This window comes from Scyliorhinus torazame, chromosome 13, assembly GCF_047496885.1.
Source record: "Scyliorhinus torazame isolate Kashiwa2021f chromosome 13, sScyTor2.1, whole genome shotgun sequence".
Classification (NCBI taxonomy): Eukaryota; Metazoa; Chordata; class Chondrichthyes; order Carcharhiniformes; family Scyliorhinidae; genus Scyliorhinus; species Scyliorhinus torazame.
The window spans coordinates 13,768,021-13,790,682 of NC_092719.1; the positions used below are offsets into that span (position 1 = coordinate 13,768,021).

The following is a 22,662-nucleotide window of genomic DNA, read 5'->3' on the forward strand; positions in this document are numbered from 1 at the left end:
CTCCAAGGGTCCACCTCTCCCATTTCCACCATTAACCCAGCTAGCGCCTTTGCCCACTCTGATGGGACCAGCGAGCGCGGCCGTGATCTGTCAAACCTTGGCTCCTGCACCAAGTTCCAGTCCCCACCCCCCCACAATCAGTTCGTGTGTGTCCAAGTCGGGGATGGCCCCAAACACTTTCTTCACGAATCCCACATCGTACCAATTGGGACCGTATACACTTAACAGCGCCACTAATCTCCCCTCCAGCACCCCTGTCATATCACATATCTACCCCCCTGATCTGCCACCACCTTCTCCATCTGGAAGTGTACCCTTTTGCTGACCAGTACCACTGCCCCTCGAGCCCTTCCGTCAAATCCAGAGTGAAACACTTGACTAACCCAGCCCTTTTTAAGTCTCACCTGGTCCTTCACCCTCAAGTGAGTCTCCTGCAGCATTGCCACATCGGCTTTCAAACTTTTAAGATGCGCAAGCACCCTTGACCGCTTGACCGGACCTCCTAACCCTCTCACGTTCCACGTGACAATCCTAACTGGGGGTCTATCACCCCCCCCCCTCCCTTCTTATCCACCATCATACCACCGGGCCCTGCCCCATAAGCCTGACCCGCCCTGTCCATTATTAACATCGAACCCCTTCCCCCCCCCTCCCAAGAACCCCCCCTACATTTTCCCCTTGAAAAAACATCTCCCAGCATCAATCCCTTCCCCCCCTCTCGCTCGCCTCGTAGGCCCATTGAAACCTGCTATCCAGGCTCCAATTTCCGCAGGCCTCCTCTCACCTCACCTCCGTTCACTAGCTGACTTTAGTTAGCTAGCGCGGGTGGCTCCCCCGCCAAGATATATCGTCCCCTTCCACCCAGTCCCAGAGAAAGAAAAAACAAAAACTACAATCCAACCCATACAACTCACTAAAATAAGATATAACTGTCGTAACACAGAACGCCAATCAACCCAACCATTAACTTGAACTCTGTAACAATGCAAAGAGAAGTAAATTAAAGCACCTTGTAGTTTAATAAAAACACCTACATTTATGGATAGCCGTTGGGCATCCATTTGGAAGTTTTATTCAAATTAAACAGCTGAGCCTGCAAAAATGAGATATTGGGTGAACATAGCTGGATATTTGGAAACTGTCAAATAGCAGGCTCAAAAGTCTTTACACAGCATCTTGAAAAGTACTTGACTAATTGTAACTGGAGTCCAGGGGTGGTGTAAGAGGATCCGGGGTGTAGGTACAGAGAGAGGGTGATGTATTGGCCTTTGCTTCCCTGATAGCCCGGAGACGGATTCTATTGGCAGGCGGGACTCGGAGTACTGAGTGTAAGGGCGTGGCACCTTTGTGTGGATACAGCAAAGGCGATGCATGGGCTTTGACAATACTCCGGTAATACTACTGAAGACTTGTGCTCCAGAACTCTCCGCAGCCCTAGCCAAGCTGTTTCAATACAGCTACAACACTGGCATCTACCCAGCAATGTGGAAAATTGCCCGGATATGTCCTGTACACAAGAAACAGGACAAAACCAACCCAGCCAATTACGACCCTATCAGTTTACTCTCCATCATTAGAAAAGTGATGGAATGAGTCATCTATAGTGCTATCAAGCGGCACTGACTCAGCAATAACCTGCTCATGGACGTTCAGTTTGGGTTCTGCCAGGGTAACTCAGCTCCTGACCTCATTACAGCCTTGGTTCAAATGCGGCAAAAGAGCTAAATGCCAGAAGTAAGGTGAGAGTGACCGTCCACTACATCAAGGCCGCATTTGAGTATGGCATCAAGGAGCCCTAGCAAAATTGGAGCCAATGGGAATCAGAGGGAAAACGTTCCACTGGTTGGAGTCATACCTGGCACAAAGGAAAATGGTTGCGGTGGTTGGAGGCCAATCATCTCAGCTCCAGGACAGCTCCAGGACATCATGGCAAGAGTTCCTCAGGGATGTGCCCCAGGCCCAATCATCTTCAGCTGCTTTATCAATGACCTCCCTTCTATCAAAAGGTCAGAAGTGGGGATGTTCCCAGATGACTGCACAACGTTCAGCACCATTCACGACACCTCAAATAATGAAGCAGTCCATGTTCAAATGCAGCAAGATCTGCATAATGTCCAGGCTTGGGCTGACAAGTGGCAAGTTATATTTGCGCCACACAAGTGCCAGGCAATGACCATCTCCACCAAGAGACAATCTAACCATCGGCCCTTGACATTCAATGGCATTACCGACTGCTGAACCCCCACAATCAACATCCTTGGGGTACCACTGATCAGAAACTGTGGACTGGCCATATTAATACTATGGCTAACAAAGCAGGTCAAAGGCTGGGAATCCTATGTAAGGTGTCACCGACCCCCCCCAAAAAAGTCTGTCCACCATTTGCAAGGCACATGTCAGGAGTGTAATGGGATACCTTCCACTTGTCTGGATGAGTGCAACTCCAACAACACAATCCAGGTCAAAGCAGCCCACTTGATTGCTACCCCTTCCACAAACATTCTTCAATCCCTCCATCACTGACGAACAGTGGAAGCCGTGTGTACCATCTATAAGATGCACTGCATTAACTCGCCAAGATTCCTTAAACACCACCTTCCAAACCAATGACCACTACCATCTGGAAGGACAAGGGCTGCAGATACCTGGGAACCGCACCACCTGGAGGTTCTCCTCCAAGTCATTCACCACCCCGACTTCATAGATTTCATAGAATTTATAGACTTGGAAATATATTGCCATTCCTTCACTGTCGCTGGGTCAAAATCCTGGAACTCCCTCCCTAATGGCATTATGGGTGTACCTACACTTCAGGGACTACTGTGGTTCAAGAATGCATATCGCCACCATCTTCTGATGGGCAACTAGGGATGGGCAATAAATGCTGGCCCATCCAGCAACACCCACATTCCGTAAATGAATTTTAAATAATCTATCTACCTCTGCCTTGAAAATATTAAAAGACTGTTTCCACTGCCTTTTGAGGAAGGGAGTTCCAAAGAATCACTACCCTCAGAGAAAAGATTCTCATCTTTTCTTCAATGGGCAACCCCTTATTTTTAAACATTGACTCCTAGTTGTCGATTCTTCCATGAGAGGAAACCTTCCCTCCACATCAACCCCTTAAAATCCCGCAGAATCTTAGAAGTTTCAATCAAGTCCCCCCTTATTCTTCTTAACTCCAGTGACGTCTAGCCTGACCATATTTTCTTTGTAACATGACCTGATTATTCCTGGCATTAGAATCAGAGAATCTTGCAGTAAAGAAGTAGGCTATTTGGCCCTTCATGCCAGAGCCAGATCTTGGATTGGGCGGACCTATTTTGTCCCATTCCCGAGCTTTTTCCCTTATAACCCTACAAGAGGGTCCTCTGCGAGTGCATATCCAATTGCTTTTTGACAGTTTCTTTTTTTTAGAAATAAATTTAGGGTACCCAATTCTCTTTTTTTCCCAATTAAGGGGCAATTTAGCATGGCCAATTCACCTACCCTGCACATCTTTGGGTTGTGGGGGTGAGACCGAAGCAGACACAGGGAGAATGTGAAACTCCACACTGACGGTGGCCTGGGGCCGGGATCGGACCCAGGTCCCCGGCGCCGTGAGGCAGCAGTGCGCCACCATGATGCCCGTTTTTTGACAGTTTCTGCAGGTAGTGCATTTTAGACCTTGATTATGAAAAAGATTCTCATTTACCCTTCAGTTGTTTTTAATCAACTTGCTCGAACAAAGCCCAGTATTTTTGCTACACCAAACTTCCTTCCACCTTTCCTTATTCAATTCAATCAATATGTACTTCAATCCCTCCCTTTCTCTAATAATAATAAAAATAATATTTTTTTGTCACAAGTAGGCTTACTGCAATGAAGTTACTGCGAAAGCCCATAGTCGCCACATTCTGGCACCTGTTCGGGTACACAGAGGGAGAATTCAGAATGTCCAAATTACCTAACAGCTCGTCTTTTGGGAATTGTGGGAGGAAACCGGAGCACCCGGAGGAAATCCACACAGACACGGGGAGAACGTGCAGATACTGCACGGACAGTGACCTAAGCCGGGAATCGAACCTGAGACCCTGGAGCGGTGAAGCAACTGTGCTCCGCACTGTGCTACTGGAACTAGAGTTGACCAGGGAGACCCAGTGGATATGGTTTATTTAGACTCTCAGTAGGCTTTTGGAAAGTTCTCACATAGCAGATTATTGGGCGCGATCCAATGGCCGCTTTGCGCTCTCGCGCGAGCACGGTGCGGCCAGTGAATCCCGGGAGTGCATTCTCACTCAATCTCAGGAATGCAAGGCTAATATGTTTATCTAGCTTTCTGTTAAATGCAGCTCTATGATTTATTAATTTATTTTAAATGAAGGGCTTTTCTTGCAGTACTGGTCAATAAATTGCAGCCCAGTTTTGCAGTAGCAGTAGAAGTGATGCCAAAACTTCCAATGTTTGCCATTATTACTCCACTGAAACGGAGAACTCCATTCTAGACATGTGCAGTTAAACCTGAAAATGCAAGCGCCCCAGAATGCAATCACTTACTGACAAGAAGTTTCACTTGTTAGTCCCACTCTAAAAATCCCTGATTGTTGAATGAGTAACTGTTTTTTTTAATGATGTCCTAAGTTCAGAACTGGCCCTGAAAGAGTAAGTTTTTATTTGTTAAATTATGAATTAAGAAATTCACAGTTGTAAAGTAATTTCAAAAAAAGTTTGATACCTTGCCTTCCATCTTCATCGCATACATATATGCCAAGAATTTAATTTAAAATTTTAGAGAAAGTACAATAAAAATGAAGGGATTCAGTGTTTTTCTTTCCTGGTTTGAACATTGAACATAACAGTGCAGAAGGAGACTATTTGGCCCATCGAGTCTGCATCGACCCACTTAAGCCCTCACTTCCACCTTATCCCTGTAACCCAATAACCCCTCGTTACCGTTTTGGACACGAAGTGCAATTTAGCGTGGCCAATCCACCTAACCTGCATGTCTTAGGACTGTGGGAGGAAACCGGAGGACCCGGAGGAAGCCCACGCAGACACGGGGAGAACGTGCAGACTCCTCACAGACAGTGGCCCAGCGGGGAATCGAACCTGGGACCCCGGCGCTGTGAAGCCACAGTGCTAGCCCTTGTGCTACCATGCTGCCCAGTGAGAATATGCCAACGTTACTGTCACTGGAGAGTCAGTGATGAGTCAGTTCCCGTACCAGCTTCCCCGAACAGGCACCGGAATGTGGCGACTAGGGGCTTTTCACAGTAACTTCATTTGAAGCCTACTTGTGACAATAAGCGATTTTCATTTCATTTCATGTAGTACCAGATTCAAATGGAACAAATTCCCAAATCAGGTCAGCTTTGTTTGGTCATGAGTAAAAACTAAGTCTACTGCATCTGTCTGCCCAAGAAATTATTTTAAATCATGTTTGAGAGGAACCATGAAATTGCAATACTGAGGAACATAACTCATCCATATGCAACATCAATTCATTTCAACAATGGCCAAATCTCTATTCAAGTAACTTAAAAAAAATGGCAGTTATCAATATCTGATGCACAGGATTAGTTTTCAACTCAGTAAGTTAATTCAGGGATCCAGATGATGCCATAAATTACAAAAGTGCATCTGAAAAGATGCATTAACCGTCAACTGAAACTTGACATAGAATATTCTTGGAGGCAGGTGTCACCACAGAAATTAACTGTCACAATGCTTCCACCTGCTGATTTTAGCAATGTCCTTACGAAAGGACAATGACCAAAACATCTCAAATTTATCAAGAAATAATCAGACAACCATTGACTTGAAGCATTACTGTTTCTCTGTTCACAGTTGTTGCCGAACCTGCAGCATACTGCCAGCATTCTTTGCTTTCATTTTAAATTAATTGTCTTCTGAATCAAAACCAATTGCTCCAATGCAAGCTGAGGACCAGTGACTTATCCCATTTAAGCACTGCCAGTCTTTCCATTACATCTGCCCATCAATTTTCATCCCAACCATTACCTCCACTAGCTCCACTTTCACAGATATTTTGTCAGCATCATCTTCCTTAGTAAACATTGATACAAAGTACACATGAATATTTAAAGCTTGACCTGTACCTCTCAGGATACAGTGCAGGATACCTACGACTTACATGATGGGTGAATGTTTATTGCAATTATTATTCTCATATTCTCTCTTTGCCATTTTTATTTTCCTCCGTACTGCCCCATAGCTTACAGTATTTAGCCTGGCAATTATGAAAAATTTATCTGACATATATCACATGCCCTCATATTTCATTTCATTATCTCCTCTATTTCCTTCATCATCCAAAAAGCCCTGGGTTTTATTCCCCTACCTTTCTTTCTTGTTCGAATGTGCCCAGCCTATATCTGAAACATCTGATCCTTAAAAGGTTCACCCATTTATTTAGGAGAGTTTTTCCTGCAAGACTTTGGTTCTATTTTACCGTGATTCTATTCCCTCTCAACTCATTGAAGTTAGCCCTCTTGCAATCTAAATGTTCTCGTTAAATTGTTACTTGCGCTTCTCCATTACTCATCTAAACCTAAGGATATAATGATCAGTCTTGCCCAAATGTTCCCCACAGACATTTGCTCCTGTTCATACACCTCATCCCCCATCAACAGATCCAGAAATGCCTCCTTCTTAGTTGGACCAAAAACATCCCGGGCAAAGAAGTTCTCCAGAGCACATTCCATAAATTCCTTCCCTTCATTGCCCTAACGTTATTTGAATCAATATTTGTAAAATTAAAGTTGCCCAGTATCACTACTCTATATTTCTTGTACAACTGTCTGAACTTCCGGAAAATTTGCTCTTTCTAACTATTTGGAGACCAATACATTATCTCGATGGCATGATTATTTTCTTCTGGTTTCTCAGTGCCAACCAGATTCAGTGCTTGCCTCCTCAAGGCCACCCTCTCTTTCCAACACTATAATGTCTTCTCTTATCAGTACTAACAGTTCACCTCCCTTTTTCCCTTCTCCATCTTTTCTGAACATTTTGTATCCATGAATATCAAAGTGCTCAGTCCTCACCATTTTTAAGCCATGGTCCTGATATTGCCACATTATATCTCTACATGGCTATTTCCGCTTGTAGGTCACCAACCTTATTCATCACACTTTGTGTTTGCATACATTTTGGTACATTCCCATGGCTTTTAAACAGTAAATGGTATAAATTAGACAAATTATTAAAGAACAGTGTCAGTGTCTGTAAAATCTGTAAAGATTTAATCACCTGCTAATGCTCGTATTCCAAGCATTGTCTGGCATCTTTGAATCTGTCTATATATATATATGTTTCTGGAACATACCTCTTCATTCACCTGAGGAAGGAGCAGGGCTCCGAGAGCTAGTGATTTGAAACAAACCTGTTGGACTTTAACCTGGTGTTGTAAGACTGCTCACAGTGTCACAAAGAGTAGAGAGACAGGAGGAAGCACAAATACATGCATTGCTTTCTCATATTTTAAGAATGGAGCCCTCAATAATGGCTGAGAAGACACTAACAACCATACGTTATAGTTGAAAAGGAAATTGCCAAGAGAAGGGCACTGAGAAATACATATCTCTGAAAACAAAGAGGGCCCAGGAGGATGTATTTGTTGATTCACCCGAGGAAGGAGCAGTGCTCCGAAAGCTAGTGATTCGAAACAAACCTTTGGACTTTAACCTGGTGTTGTAAGACTTCTTACTGTGCTCACCCCAGTCCAACATTGGCATCTCCACATCATGGATAACATTACATTTGAAGCAGTGGAAAATGCAGATGATGATCTGGCAGATGTGGAGCCTAATGAGGTGGAAACTGAGCACAAGAGCAACCCTATTGCTGAGAGAGACAAATGTTGAGTGTGCTGCGAACACATTGAAGGACCTGTTAATCACAGGAAAAGGAAAGCCTTCGGAAGCATGGTGTCCGGGTGTTATCCATGTATAGACAAAGGGAGCAATTGACTACAATCAATACAAATAAGAATCTCCAAAATTGCCTCAATCAGGTCATTCATTTTTTTTACCTCATAAAAAGTCAACAGCTTTTATTTTTCAAATTAACATAGCTGGAAATATCTTACCATGCATGCTATGTTTTGAGCCAGACAGGAGTCTCACAAGTGCCCAGAAAGCATCCTCTTCATTCAGATACATAAGAAGTAGTGCAGTAATCTGACTCATTCCCTGGCAGTAACCTACTTCCTACAATTGAATAAAAAAAACGTTCAGCAGTCACTTAAAGGGAATTTAGTCATTATCCTTTATGGAAATGAATGAGATTTTGATATTTAATTTATACCATTTTAAAATTAAATCATTCTTAATAATGATTTATGAAATATCAACATTAGAAAAAGGAACAAATGTAAAAAGAACAGCTGTCAACTTCCTTTCCAAATCTAATTTATACTGAAATCAGAGCTTCGAGAAAATGTAGCAGTTTGCTGAACTTGTTTCTGCAGTCTACACAACAGATGTACCAGAAGTGTTAATGGCTGTCAAAATGTGAAACTTTGCAAAAAGGCAAAAAGATAGCAGTGCAGACACATGCATTTTTCTCAAGCTGCAGAGAACTTAATCTACAAACAGTGTGAAATTTAACTATTGAAGAGATGTCAAATTGGTATCACGGTCAGAAAAAAGCCAAAAAACAAGCAAGGCAAATAAAAACTATAAAATGAAATTAAGGAATTTAAAAAAGTATACTATTCAACAGACACAAATCAAAGAAATATCAGGACAGGGATAGCATCATTAAGTGATACATAAACTCAGAGGTAACACCCACACCCTGGAAATGAATATTTACATCAAAATGACAGGAAAAATTAATTACTTTGCCTCGGAATTTACCAGGCAAACAAACATACATAGAAACAGACAGAGAAAATAGTAGCAGGAGGCCATTCAGCCCTTCATGCCTACTCCGCCATTCATTATCATGGCTAATTATCAAGTTCAATACCCTGATCCAACCTTCCCCCACATCCTTTGATTCCTTTAGCCCCAAGAGCAATATCTAACTCCTCTTTGAAATTACACAACGGTTTGCCCTCAAATACTTTCTGTGGGAGTGAATTCCACAGATTCACCACTCTCTGGGTGAAGAAATTTCTCCTCAGTCCTAAAAGGTCTGAGGTCCACATCCTCAAACTATGAACCACTGGTTCTGGATCCCCCAACATCAGGAACATTTTTCTGAATCTACCTGGTCTAATCCTGTTAAAATTTTGTAAGCTTCTATGAGATCCACTCTCACTCTCCTAAACGCCAATGAATATAATCCTAACCGTCTTAGTCTTTCCTCATATGACAATCCCACCATCCCAGGATTCAGCCTGGTAAACATTCACTCCATAGCAAGAACATCCTTCCTCAGATAAGAACACCAAAACTGCAGACAACACTCCAGGTGTGGTCTCACCAATGCCCTATTTACAACTGCAACAAAACATCCCTTTCCTACACTCAAATCCTTTTGCAATTAAGGCCAACATACCATTTGCCTTCTTTACTGTACCTGCACACTTATTTTCAGTGACTGATGCACGAAGACACCAAGGTCTCATTGAGTATCAACCTCTCTCAATTTGACCCATTGAAATAATAACCTGCCTTCCTATTTTTGCTACCAAAGTGGATAACTTCACATTTATCCACATTATACTGCACCTGCCATGCATATGCCCACTCACTCAGCCTGACCAAATCCCGTTGAAGCATCTCTGCATCCTCCTCACAGCTCACCCTCCCACCCAATTTTGTATCATCTGCAAATTTGGAGATAATATATTTAGTTCCATCGTCCAATCATTAAGATATAATGTAAACAGTTGGGGTCTGAGCACAGATCCCTGCATAGCCCACCAGTGACTGCCTTCCAAACATGATAGACGCACAAGAAGAAAACCATCCCCTTGCCTGCTCCAAAAATCAATTCAAATTCAAATTGAATCCAATTCACGGTCCCCACAAGAGACACATACCAGATCCAGGCATTACACCCGACCTCATGCTCATCTTAGCCGAAAGACTGAGAAGTGGTAAGGATGGGGTAATTGATAAACAAATTAGAATTGATAAAATCCCTGGTTAGGAGGATTGCATCTACATGTACCAAAAGCAGTTAGGGACAAGATGCCTCAGACACCATTGCACGTACATAAAAATTCATTAGAAAAGGGAATAGCAAGAGTAGATTGGGGGACAGCTAATATGATTCACATATTATTTATAAAATAGGAAGCTAGAACAAATCCACAGAACTATAGGCCAATTAGCTTGTTGATGGTAGGAAGAATAATGGAATTCCTAACTCAAGATACTTCTAGAAATGGAAAACTTGCTAAAGAGCAGTCAGCAAAAAGGAAAAACTGAGCTTGAACAATTTTATCAAAGTATTTCAATTTACAGAACAGGTAATAAAAGTAATGCAGGAAACATGATGGCGGGATTCTCCAACCCCCCGCCGGGTCTGAGAATCGCCGGGGGGCGGCGTGAATCCCGCCCCTCCGACGCCGGCTGCCGAATTCTCCAGGGATCACGCCGCGCCAGTCGGGGGCCGGTGGCAGCAGCCCCCCAGCAATTCTCAGGGCCTCGATGGGCCGAGCGGCCACCTGTTTTCGGCCAGTCCCGCTGGCGTGAAATGGACATGGTCCATCACGGCGGGACCTGGCTTGTAGGCCGGCTGGGTGAGTCCTCGGGGGGTATCCGGCCCCAGGGCGGGCCACCATGATGGCCTGGCCCACGATCGGGGCCCACCGATCTGCAGGCGGGCCTGTGCGTGGGGGCACTCTTTCCTTCTGCGCCGGCCTCTGTAGGGTTCTGCCATGGCCAGCATGGAGATGAACCCCCCTGCGCAGAAACACGCTGGCCGGTCTGCGCATGTACGGAACCATGGCGTCGGTTCTTCGCCGCCAACCCCTCTGGCGCAAGGATTACGCGCCTTCGGGTCGGCCCGACGCCGGAGTGGTTTGCACCGCTCTTGGCACCGGCGTCGGACCATCCGGCCAGTTGCGGGAGAATCCCGGCCAATATATTTGGATTTCCAAAAAGCTTTTGATAAAGCCTTTTGGCCAGGCCAGACCATGTGGAATCAGGGGGCAAGGAGCGGAATGAATAGCAAGTCAGCTACAAAAGATTAGGGGGTAAAAGTCGTTTCAAAGATTGGCAAATAGTGGGAAGTAGCATTCCACAAGGACCGGTGCTGGGATCGTTGCTGTTTGCCTTTTAGATAAATGATGTAGACTCATAAACCAGGAGCACAATTTTAACATTTACACATGACACCAAAATGGGAAGATTGTGACAAAATACAGGGCGGCATTAGGCCACAACTCCTGTGAAGTGGCAATCGCAGTTGGATCGTCACTGTGCCCCTATTTACTTGCCTTAGTTTGGAGCTACACATTTCCCTCAAGGGCTTCCGGTGTAGGCCTGGTAACAAATGTGCAACACAGCCGATCTGGACTCCTTCCAGTGAAGGGAGGCGGCGTCAGGGGAAGTGAAGCCATGCTCCCCTTTTACAGCACTAGCTACCATAAACCGATTAAGTTTAAAGGTCCCAGCCACTTTCAAGGGCAGGAGGAAGGTAAGTGTGTGTAGTAAGTGGGTGACGGGTTAGAGTTTCAGGCTGGGTGGTTGGGGTCAGGAGGGTAGTTGCAGGTTGGGTAGCCAGGGAATTGAGTGGTCTGGGGAGAGGGGAACATCAGGAGTGCAGCCCGGGGGTCGGGGACATTGTTGGAGTTACCCAGGAGCTACAAGTGATTTTAATCCTGTTAACTTGTCCTGGGTAACTATTCTGCTAAGGTGTGTTGGGACGATCTGATGGATGAGTTTGATTGGAAATTTGCAATGCCATCCTTTTAGGAAGAATATAGAGGCCACAAACTCGTTGGATAACAATCTTTAAATTGAAGACAGGAACAGAGGAATCGGGGGGCGGGGGGGACCGGGGGGGGGGGGGGAACCACAGATACACCAATCACTAAAGATAGTTTCACAGATTATTAAGACCAAAAAAAGCAACAAAACACTGTTCATTTCAAGAAGGAGGGGCAGAACTGTAAAGCAAAGTTATGTTAAAATTGTGTAGAACCTTGTTTAGACAATATTGTGAACAGTTCTGGTGGTCTTTTTATAAGAAAGGATGAGACACCGGAGAAGGTGCAAAATACTGACCAGGCTGGGGTTCTTTTCTATCGAAAACAGATGGGATGAACTGATAAAAACGTTCAGAATTATTAAAAGATTTGATAGGTTAGATGTAGAACTGGTGCTTCCTTTCTCAGAAGCGACCAGAATTGAGGCCATAAATATAAGATAGTCTCAAATAGAATAGGGAATTCAGGAGAAATTTTGTTACTTAGACAGTAGATAGAATGTGCAAGACCCTACATGGGCTAGTTGAGGCAAATAACATACATGGATTTAAGGAAAAGCTACTTAAGCATATGAGGAGAGGACAGCAGGATGTATTGGAGTCAGGTGAGAGGATTGAGTGGGGTGGGGGGTAGGCTCATGCAGAATGTAAACACTGACGTGGATCTGTCTGGCTGAGTAGCTGGTTTCTGTGCTGTAAATACTTGGCTTAGGTCACTAACTACATCTTTACAAAGTTATTGGATGGTGTGGATCAAACACAAGATTAAATTTAATTTGCACTCCATAAAATTACCAGTGACACATTTTGACGTATGATTACTGAAGAGCAACTGATGAATTTTATGCCCACAATTAATATTCTCTTTGCACTGTTAAATTCTTCAAAAAGGGGGGAGACAATGAATAAAAACATTTCTGAGATTTTCCTTCAAGTATCCTTCACACTTAATTGTCCCTTGACTGACAGTACCCCTCCTTTCTAAAGATTTCCAACAAGCACTTTGCTGGAACTGAGCATTTTGAAATCAATCTCTCAAAATTGTTATTTTGGAAAAAATTCAATTTACAACCTTACAGAAAGACAATATAAACAAGATAACAACCAGCTTAAAATACTGACTGCAAAAAACATACCGTGTTATACATGGAATAAGCAGCTAAAACGTGGAACAAAGCTTGCTGCCTGTAGAAGAGAAATGCAAAAGATTATCTTTCAATTTTGTCTTATGCCATATTGAATATGCACACATTTACTCAGAACATCTTCCTCAAATCTGAAAGCAAGATCTAGGTTTCAGGTATGTAAGTGTTCAGTTGTCATACATGTGCCAGTTGCTGATGAGTTAAGCAAAATGGTACTCTAGACATTTGTGAGAGAGACACTCATGGGTCGCTCCTCAGGAACAAGTAGATTTCATCATTTGAACTGTCTCTTACAGTATTAAGGGAGTACATTGCCTTGCAACTGAAGATTCCTCTCCTAACAAAGGGCTATTTTTCTTGGCCCGCAGCCATGGATATGGATTCCAAAGAACAGTCGACAAAGAGGAAGTCTATCAGACATGTCTTAACATTGATCCACAGCTTCATGGTCTCTCTCCAGATTGTTACTCTCCAGATCAGTTACCAAAGCAATCCTTGAAAACCTTCAGTTTGGTTTTGGACAATATATTTATGGTATGACTTCCATCAGCTTTCTGCCATTCTGCTTCTTGGACGAGGCTGCCACTTGGCTTCACTCCCACATTCAGGTAGTGATTCTGCCTTCACAAAGCGCACGTACTCCTTTGCAGAGCCTCAAATGTGCAGCAATTCCAGAAAAACACTAGCTCGGGCTATTAACTACCAATGTGACATATGAAACAAACTCATAAAATCTGAATTCATGTGTGCAACCACAACAGAATAGGAGGAACAAAAGCAAAATATTGCGGATACCGGAAATCGGAAATAAAAAGTGCTGGAAATACTCAGCAAGATAGGAAATACTCAGGATAGGCAGGATCAGTGGAAAGAAACTATGTGAACAATGATGTCCTTTCATCAGAACTGAAGATAGGTAGAAATGTAAGGGTTTTAAAACCATTGGGATGGGCAGAAAGGGGACAGCAAGTACAAAAGGGAAGGTCTGTGATCTGGTGGAGGGCAGGAGGTATTAAACAAAAGCTTTCATGATGCAACAGCTAAACAGTGCAATAATGGACGTAGTACAGAAACACAAGTTGAGAATAGCAGATACTTAAGATGTTTAGAAGTTAGGAAATGTCATATCACATTTCAGTTGTAATTTTAACAACTTAAAGATTTCTATAGAGCCATTAACCCAGTTCAGAAGTTGGGACAAATAAGATCATCAGACGTAGGAGAAGAATTAGGCCACTCAGCCCATCGAGTCTGCTCTGCCATTCAATTATGGCTGATATTTTTCTCATCCCCATTCTCCTGCCTTCTCCCCATAACCCCTGATCCCCTTACTGATCAAAAACTTATCTACCTCTGTCTTAAAGGGAGTAAACCTAAGATTACAACCCTAGAGGCCCTGCTTTTTTGCTCACTGCCTAACTCCCTGAGCTCCTTCTGCAGGACCTCATCACTCTTCCGGCCTATGTCATTAGTACCTATGTGTACTACAACCTCTGGCTGTTCACCCTCTCCCTTCAGGATGTCCTGTTTTCGTTCTGAGACAACCTTGACCCTGGCACCAGGGAGGCAAATTCCATTCTGGAGTCTCTTTCACATCTACAGAAGCGCCCATCTGTGTCCCTTACTATAGAGTCGCCTATAACTATCACGCTCCTGCACTTTGCCCTCCCATGCTGAGCAACAGAGCCAGTTGTGGTGCCACTATTCTGCCTGCTGTTGTTTTCTCCTGATAGGTTATCCCCCTCAACAGTATGCAAAATGGTATACGTGTTAGACAGAGGGACAGCCACAGGGCATTCCTGCGCTGACTGCCTGCCCTTTCTAGCGGTCACCCATCTGCCTGCCTGCACCTTGGGTGAGACCACGTCTCTATAACTCCTATCTATGACGCTTTCCGCCACCTACATGAAATGAAATGAAAAAAATGAAAAGAAAATTGCTTATTGTCACAAGTAGGCTTCAAATGAAGTTACTGTGAAAAGCCCCTAGTCGCCATATTCTGGCGCCTGTTTGGGGAGGCTGGTACAGGAATGGAACCCGCACTGCTGGCCTGCCTTGGTCTGCCTTAAAAGCCAGCTATTTAGCCCTGTGCTAAGCCAGCCCCTATGCTCTTAAGTGCATTCAACTGTGGTGGTATGTATTAGGGGTCATGTGGGACTGTGAAGCCGTGATGCTATTGGCTGACAGATCCCGGGTCCTGGTTGGCTGCTGACTCCTGGCTCCGCCCTGAAGGCAGAGTATAAGAACCCGAGCTTCTCCCCGCCGCTTCATTCTGTTGCTGAACTGCTGGGGACAAGTCTCGCTTAATAAAGCCTGAATCGACTTCATCACTTCTCGTCTCTCTCGTAAGTCATTGTGCGCTACAATTTATTAAGCGAGCTTAAAAGGCTATGGAGCTCCGGACCGCCCCGGAATGCCTGCGGATCAGCCCCCACGCAGCGAACTCGGCAGCAGTATTTAAACACTGGCAAGCATGTTTTGAAGGCTACCTCCGAACGGCCCCCGGCCGGATCACAGAAGACCAGAAAATGCAGGTCCTGCATTCAAGGGTAAGCCCGGAAATTTACCCTCTCATAGAAGACGCAGAGCATCTCCCGACGGCGCTCGCATTGCTGAAGGGCATCTACGTTCGGCCCGTTAACCAGGTCTACGCACGCCACCAACTCGCGACGAGATGGCAAAGTCCCGGAGAATCGCGAGAAGAAGTCGACGCCGCGCTGCTAATTTTGGGACGGGGCTGCAGCTGCCCGCCGGTGAACGCGATGGAACACACGGACATGCTAATTCGCGATGCATTTGTGACAGGTATTAACTCTCCCCAAATCCGCCAAAGACTTTTAGAGAGAGAGTCGCTAGGACTCTGAGGCACGGGTCGTTGCAGCTTCCCTAGATGTGGCCTCGCAAAACGCCTGCGCCTACGGCCCCGACCGCGCGGCAGCCCCTTGGGCTCCGTGGACCCCCGTCGCGACAACCCCCCCCCCTCGCAAGCTTGCGCGGTTAAAGCGCCAGACCATCCCGGGGGGGGGGGGGGGGCCCGCTGCTATTTCTGCGGACAAGCGAAACACCCCCGGCAGCGCTGCCCGGCCCGCGCAGCTATTTGTAAAAGCTGCGGCAAGAAGGGCCATTACGCGGCAGTGTGCCGGTCCCGGGGGTCGCCGCAATCCCCGGAAAAGAACGAGGCCAGCACATCCCAAACACTCCCCAACCCCCCCCAGCGCCCCATGTGCGACCCGCGGGTGCAGCCATTTTGGGTCCCGGGCACCACGAGGGGAGGATGGGCGCCGCCATCTTGTGACCCCCCAGCCACGTGCGATTCATGGGGGCGGCCATTTTGTCCACCCCCGACCACGTGCGATCCATGGGGGCGGCCATTTCATCCACCCCCGGCCGCGTGCGATTCATGGGCGCCACCATCTTGGTTGACAACAAAGGACCCCAGCATCGACGGCTCCACGGGGTCCGAAGAAGACGCCGCGACACTACTACCACGACTGGCTTCGGCGACACTGGATCAATCGCGGCCCCGGACGCTCCAGACAACGACAACAACGGTGCCGGTCAACGGATACGAGACGCCATGCCTAATCGACTCCGGGAGCACTGAAAGTTTTATTCACCCAGACACGGTCTGACCATCCATCCAAGCACGCAAAAGATTTCCCTAGCTGCAGGATCCCACTCCGTAGAGATCAAAGGGTTCTGCATCGCGAACCTAACGGTGCAAGGGAGGGAGTTTAAGAACTACAGGCTCTACGTCCTTCCCCAACTCTGCGCACCCACATTACTGGGATTAGATTTCCAGTGTAACCTGCAGAGCCTAACATTTCAATTCGGTGGCCCAATACCCCCACTCACTATCTGCGGCCTCGCAACTCTCAAGGTTGAACCGCCGTCCTTGTTTGCAAACCTTACCCCGGATTGCAAACCCGTCGCCACTAGGAGCAGACGGTACAGCGCCCAGGACCGGATATTTATTCGGTCTGAAGTCCAGCGGTTGCTGAAGGAAGGCATAATCCAGGCCAGCAATAGTCCCTGGAGAGCCCAGGTGGTAGTAGTAAAGACCGGGGAGAAGCAAAGGATGGTTGTAGACTATAGTCAGACCATCAACAGGTACACGCAGCTAGATGCGTACCCTCTCCCCCGCATATCCGACATGGTCAATCGGATTGCCCAGTATAAGGTCTTCTCCACCGTGGACCTCAAGTCCGCCTACCACCAGCTCCCCATCCGCCCAGGTGACCGCAAGTACACAGGCTTCGAGGCAGACGGGCGTCTATACCACTTCCTAAGGGTCCCATTTGGTGTCACAAACGGGGCCTCGGTCTTCCAACGGGAGATGGACCGAATGGTTGACCAGCACGGGTTGCAGGCCACGTTCCCGTATCTCGACAACGTAACCATCTGAGGCCACGATCAGCAGGACCACGACGCCAACCTCCAAAAGTTCCTCCAGACCGCTACCGCCCTGAACCTCACATACAACGAGGAAAAGTGCGTTTTTAGCACAAACCGGTTGGCCATCCTGGGATATGTAGTGCGCAATGGGATAATAGACCCCGACCCCGAACGCATGCACCCCCTTATGGAATTTCCCCTCCCCCACTGCTCCAAAGCCCTGAAACGTTGCCTGGGTTTCTTTTCATATTACGCCCAGTGGGTCCCCCAGTATGCAGACAAGGCCCGCCCGCTAATACAGTCCACTACCTTCCCCCTGTCGACAGAGGCTCGCCAGGCCTTCAGCCGCATCAAAGCGGATATCGCAAAGGCCACTATGCGCGCAATCGACGAATCCCTCCCCTTCCAGGTCGAGAGCGATGCATCCGACGTAGCTCTGGCGGCCACCCTTAATCAAGCGGGCAGACCCGTGGCCTTTTTCTCCTGGACCCTCCACGCCTCAGAAATCCGCCACTCCTCAGTGGAAAAGGAAGCCCAAGCCATAGTGGAAGCTGTGTGACATTGGAGGCATTACCTGGCCGGCAGGAGATTCACTCTCCTCACCGACCAACGGTCGGTAGCCTTCATGTTCGATAATGCACAGCGGGGCAAAATTAAAAATGACAAGATCTTAAGGTGGAGGATCGAGCTCTCCACCTTCAACTATGAGATCTTGTACCGTCCCGGAAAGCTGAACGAGCCGTCCGATGCCCTATCCCGCGGCACATGTGCCAACGCACAAATAGACTGCCTCCAAGCCCTCCACGAGGACCTCTGCCATCCGGGGGTCACTCGATTCTACCATTTCATAAAGTCCCGCAACCTCCCCTACTCTGTGGAGGAGGTCCGTACAGTCACCAGGAACTGCCACATCTGCGCAGAGTGCAAACCGGACTTTTTCAGGCCGGATAGAGCGCACCTGATCAAGGCTTCCCGCCCCTTTGAACGCCTCAGTTTGGATTTCAAAGGGCCCCTCCCCTCCACTGACCGCAACGCATACTTCCTGAATGTGGTGGACGAGTACTCTCGTTTCCCCTTCGCCATCCCCTGCCCCGACATGATAGCGGCCACAGTCATTAAAGCCCTTGGCACCATATTCACACTGTTCGGTTGCCCCACGTATATCCATAGCGACAGGGGGTCCTCCTTCATGAGTGACGAGCTGCGCCAGTTCCTGCTCAGCAAGGGCATAGCCTCGAGCAGGACGACCAGCTACAACCCCCGGGGGAACGGGTAAGTAGAGAGGGAGAACGGCACGGTCTGGAAGACCGTCCTACTGGCCCTACAGTCCAGGGATCTCCCAGTTTCCCGGTGGCAGGAGGTCCTCCCGGATGCTCTCCACTCCATCCGGTCGCTGCTGTGTACCACCACTAACCAAACGCCTCATGAGCACCTCCTTGTCTTCCCCAGAAAGTCCTCCTCCGGAACGTCGCTGCCGACCTGGCTGGCGGCCCCAGGACCCATCTTGCTCCGGAAACATGTGCGGGCGCACAAATCGGACCCGTTGGTCGAGAGGGTTCACCTTCTCCACGCGAACCCGCAGTACGCCTACGTGGCGTACCCCGACGGCCGACAGGACACAGTCTCCCTGCGGGACCTGGCGCCCGCCGGCAACACACACACCCCCCCCGACACAGATCATTCCCTCCCTGCCACTGGCGCACCCCGCGACCACCCCCTTCCCGGGGGGATCGGTCCTCCTCCCGTGCCCGACCAGGAGTAAAACAGGAACAAACACCGAAACGCTCCCGGAGACGACAACGCCTGAACAAGCACCTGCACCACCACCTGGGCTGAGGCGATCGACGTGGAAGACCAGACCGCCCGCTCGACTCGTGGCATCCGCGGGACACCAAGAATGTTGTTGTATTGTAACAAAAATACCGCCGGGTTTCTTTTTAACAAGGGGTGAATGTGGTGGTATGTATTAGGGGTCATGTGGGACTGTGAAGCCGTGATGCTATTGGCTGACAGATCCCGGGTCCTGGTTGGCTGCTGACTCCTGGCTCCGCCCTGAAGGCGGAGTATAAGAACCCGAGCTTCTCCCCGCCGCTTCATTCTGTTGCTGAACTGCTGGGGACAAGTCTCGCTTAATAAAGCCTGAATCGACTTCATCACTTCTCGTCTCTCTCGTAAGTCATTGTGCGCTACACCAACTACTGCTCCAACTGAGCCAGGCGGTCTGTGAGGAGCTGCCATTCGTTATACTTGCTGCAGACATAGTCGACCGGAACGCTGGAAGCATCACAGATCTGCCACATCTCACATCTGCCCAGTTGGAGCACTGCACCCAGCTGGGTGACTAAAAAGTCAGCTCTTTTCTCTCCTTACATATGCTGCCAGACCTGCCGAGATTTTCCAGCATTTTCTCTTTTGGTTTCAGATTCCAGCAGTTAATTGCTTTTATTCAGAAGTAGGGATGTCTTACTGCAGTTATAGAGCCTTGGTGAGACCACACATGGAGTATTGGGTGCAGTTTTGGTACTTCAGGATATACTTGCCTTGGAGGGTGTGCAGCTGACGTTCAGGTGGCTCATGCCGGGGTTGGCGAGATTGTCCTATGAGGAGAGTTTGTTTCGACTAGGTCTGTATTCATTAGAGTTTAGAAGGATGAAAGGAGATCTGATTGTAGATGTATAAAATTCTAACAGGACTGGGCTGACTAGGTGCAGCAAGGTTGTTTTCCTTGGTTGGGGAGTCTAGAACCAGGAGACAGTCTCAGGACATGGGGTAGACCCTTTAGGACTAAGAGGGGGAAACATTTCTTCACTCAGAGTAATGAACCTGTGGAATTCTCTACCACAGTAGATTGTCGAGGCCAAGACACTGAATGAATTCAAGAGATAGATGGATAATTTTTTTGACGTTAATGACATCAACAGATATGGGGGAAAACATAAATATGGCATTGAGAGCGAGCAGTCATTTTCAAACTCCGGGTCGGTCGCAACCGGCTTTGAAAAATGCCGGCCATGACTGACTTTCAAGAATGCCGGCTGTCCCGCACATGTGTGCTCCACCATCCAGATATAACAGTGCGCAGGCCCGGAACCCAGCAGGACAGACTACATCCTCTGTACGTCAGCGCGCTGTTCAAGGAGCTGATTTTGTTTCTAAAATCGATTAGACTTCATGCCAGAAGCGGCGACAGGGAGCAGGTCACGCACCATATCACTGATACTCTGGGCGTATAATTACTGAGGAGAGCTCCCTCAGTTGTTGTTGTTGCCAGCAAGCAACAGGACTATGTGAAGAACTGAAGGTGGATCATTTTGGATTAAGGAAGAGAGGGCCAGATACACAAACAGGTCAGGTCTTACAACTGAATCTGCTTGAGAAGGCTTCACAGGTGAGTCCACCGCAGAACAAAGTAGTGCTGGTGTAAGCTCCAGGACTTCTGATGAACAACCCATACAGAAATGTAACATTGAATGACGAAGCATGTGAGGACCAAGCAGGCTCACCTGTTGCATTAAAGGGAAGCGAAAATGGTGGATTGCGAAGTTCGAGTGCCATGGGTCGCAAAGGGTGGCTGGTTGGTAAAAATCGGTCCGTGAAAAAAAGTTGAAAAAAACACAGATAGTGGTTAAGCCATAATCATACTGAATGGCAGAGCAGGTTCGAAGGGCTGAATGGCTCTTCGTTTCTACATAATGAAACACCTCAAGTCACTCCACAGGAGAAAACAAAGCATGGTACTGATCACACAGGCGATATCAGGCCACATGACTGGAAGCTTCATCCGAAAATAGGAACATGCGGGATAGGCAGAGAGAGTACTGAGAGAATTCCAGAGCTTGGGGCATAGACAACCGAAGACAGGGCCAGCAGTAGTGCATTACTTGAAACAGGCAAAAGAGCAGAATTAGAGGAGTGCAGATATCTCGGAGGATTGAGGAGATTGAGATATTGAGGCGCAAGACCATGGAGGAATTTGAAAACAAGAATGAGAATTTTAAAATCTAGACATGTTTGACTGGAAGCTCACAGATGATAAGTGAGTTAAACATAGACAGCAGAGTTTTCAATGGCCTCGTGTTTACGGAGATACAATGTGGGAGACCAATCAGGAATATGTTGGAATAGTCAAGTCAACAGGCAACAAAGGCATAGATCAGGGCACAATGGCACAGCACCAGGGTCCCGGGTTCAATTCCGACCTTGGGTGACTGTGTGGCGTGTACTCGTTCTCCCAGTGTCTGCGTGGGTTTCCTCCGGCTCCAGTTTCCTCCCACAGTTCAAAGTTGTGTAGGTTAGGTGGATTGGCCATGCTAAAATTGCCCCTTAGTGTCCAAAGGTTAGGTGAGGTTACGGAGATAGGGCGGAGGAGTGGGCCTGGGTAGGGTGGTCATTCAGAGAGTCAGTGCAGACTTGATGGGCCGAATGGTCTCCTGCTGCATTGTAGGCAAGGGCAAAGATGAGCGATGCTACAGAGATGGAAATTGACAGCCTCACAGATGACATAAATACAAGGTCGGGAGCACATCTCAGGATCAACCATGACACCAAGGCTGCAAAACAGCTGGCTTAAACTCAGACAGTTGCCAGGGAGAGGGATGAAGTTGGTATTTGGGGCTTGATGTTTGGAGTGGGGACTGAAAACAATGCCTTCAGTCTCACCAAAATTTAATTGGCAGGAATTTCTGCTCATCTGGTGCTGGATGCGAGATGAGCAGCACGGTGGCACAGTTGTTAGCACAGCTGCCTCGCGGGGTTAGCACAGCCTGACCCCGGGTCACTGTGCAAATATCCGTGCCGAGGACCCGGGTTCGATCCTGACCCCGTGTCACTGTGCAAACGTCCGTGCAGAGTTTGCACATTCTCACCCCTACAACCCAAAAAGATGTGCCGTGTAGGTGAATTGGCCATGCCAAATTGCCCCTTAATTGGAAAAAAATAATTTGGTACTCTAAATTTATTTTTAAAGAAGAAAAGCAGTTTGATAATTTCACAATAGTGGCGGAGTCAAGAGAGGAGCTGGGGAGAGTGTGTTGGGTGTCGTCAACATACAGGTGAAAACTAACGCATGGCGTTCAAATGAGGTCATCAAAGAGGTGCATACAGATGAGGGGGACCACGGATTGATCTTTGGGGAACACAGATTTCAGTTCAGAAGCAGCAAGAGAAGCAATTGCAAGTGAATCTCAGGGTACGCTTAAATAGAAACGTATGCAATTACAGGCAAATGGTGAAG

General features: G+C 47.2%; 1 protein-coding gene across 16 annotated transcripts in view; it reads right to left on the reverse strand.

Annotated features, from left to right (window-relative positions):
- Window positions 1–22,662, reverse strand: part of usp6nl (USP6 N-terminal like) — a 373,327-nt gene that overhangs the window by 60,292 nt on the left and 290,373 nt on the right. For all 16 annotated transcript variants that reach the window (XM_072471081.1, XM_072471079.1, XM_072471077.1 and 13 more), the window contains 2 exons: window positions 13,026–13,074; window positions 8,090–8,210 (listed from right to left, as the gene is read on the reverse strand). In XM_072471081.1, coding sequence (XP_072327182.1) covers window positions 8,090–8,210; window positions 13,026–13,074 — 170 coding nt within the window. The remainder of the gene's footprint in view (window positions 1–8,089; window positions 8,211–13,025; window positions 13,075–22,662) is intronic.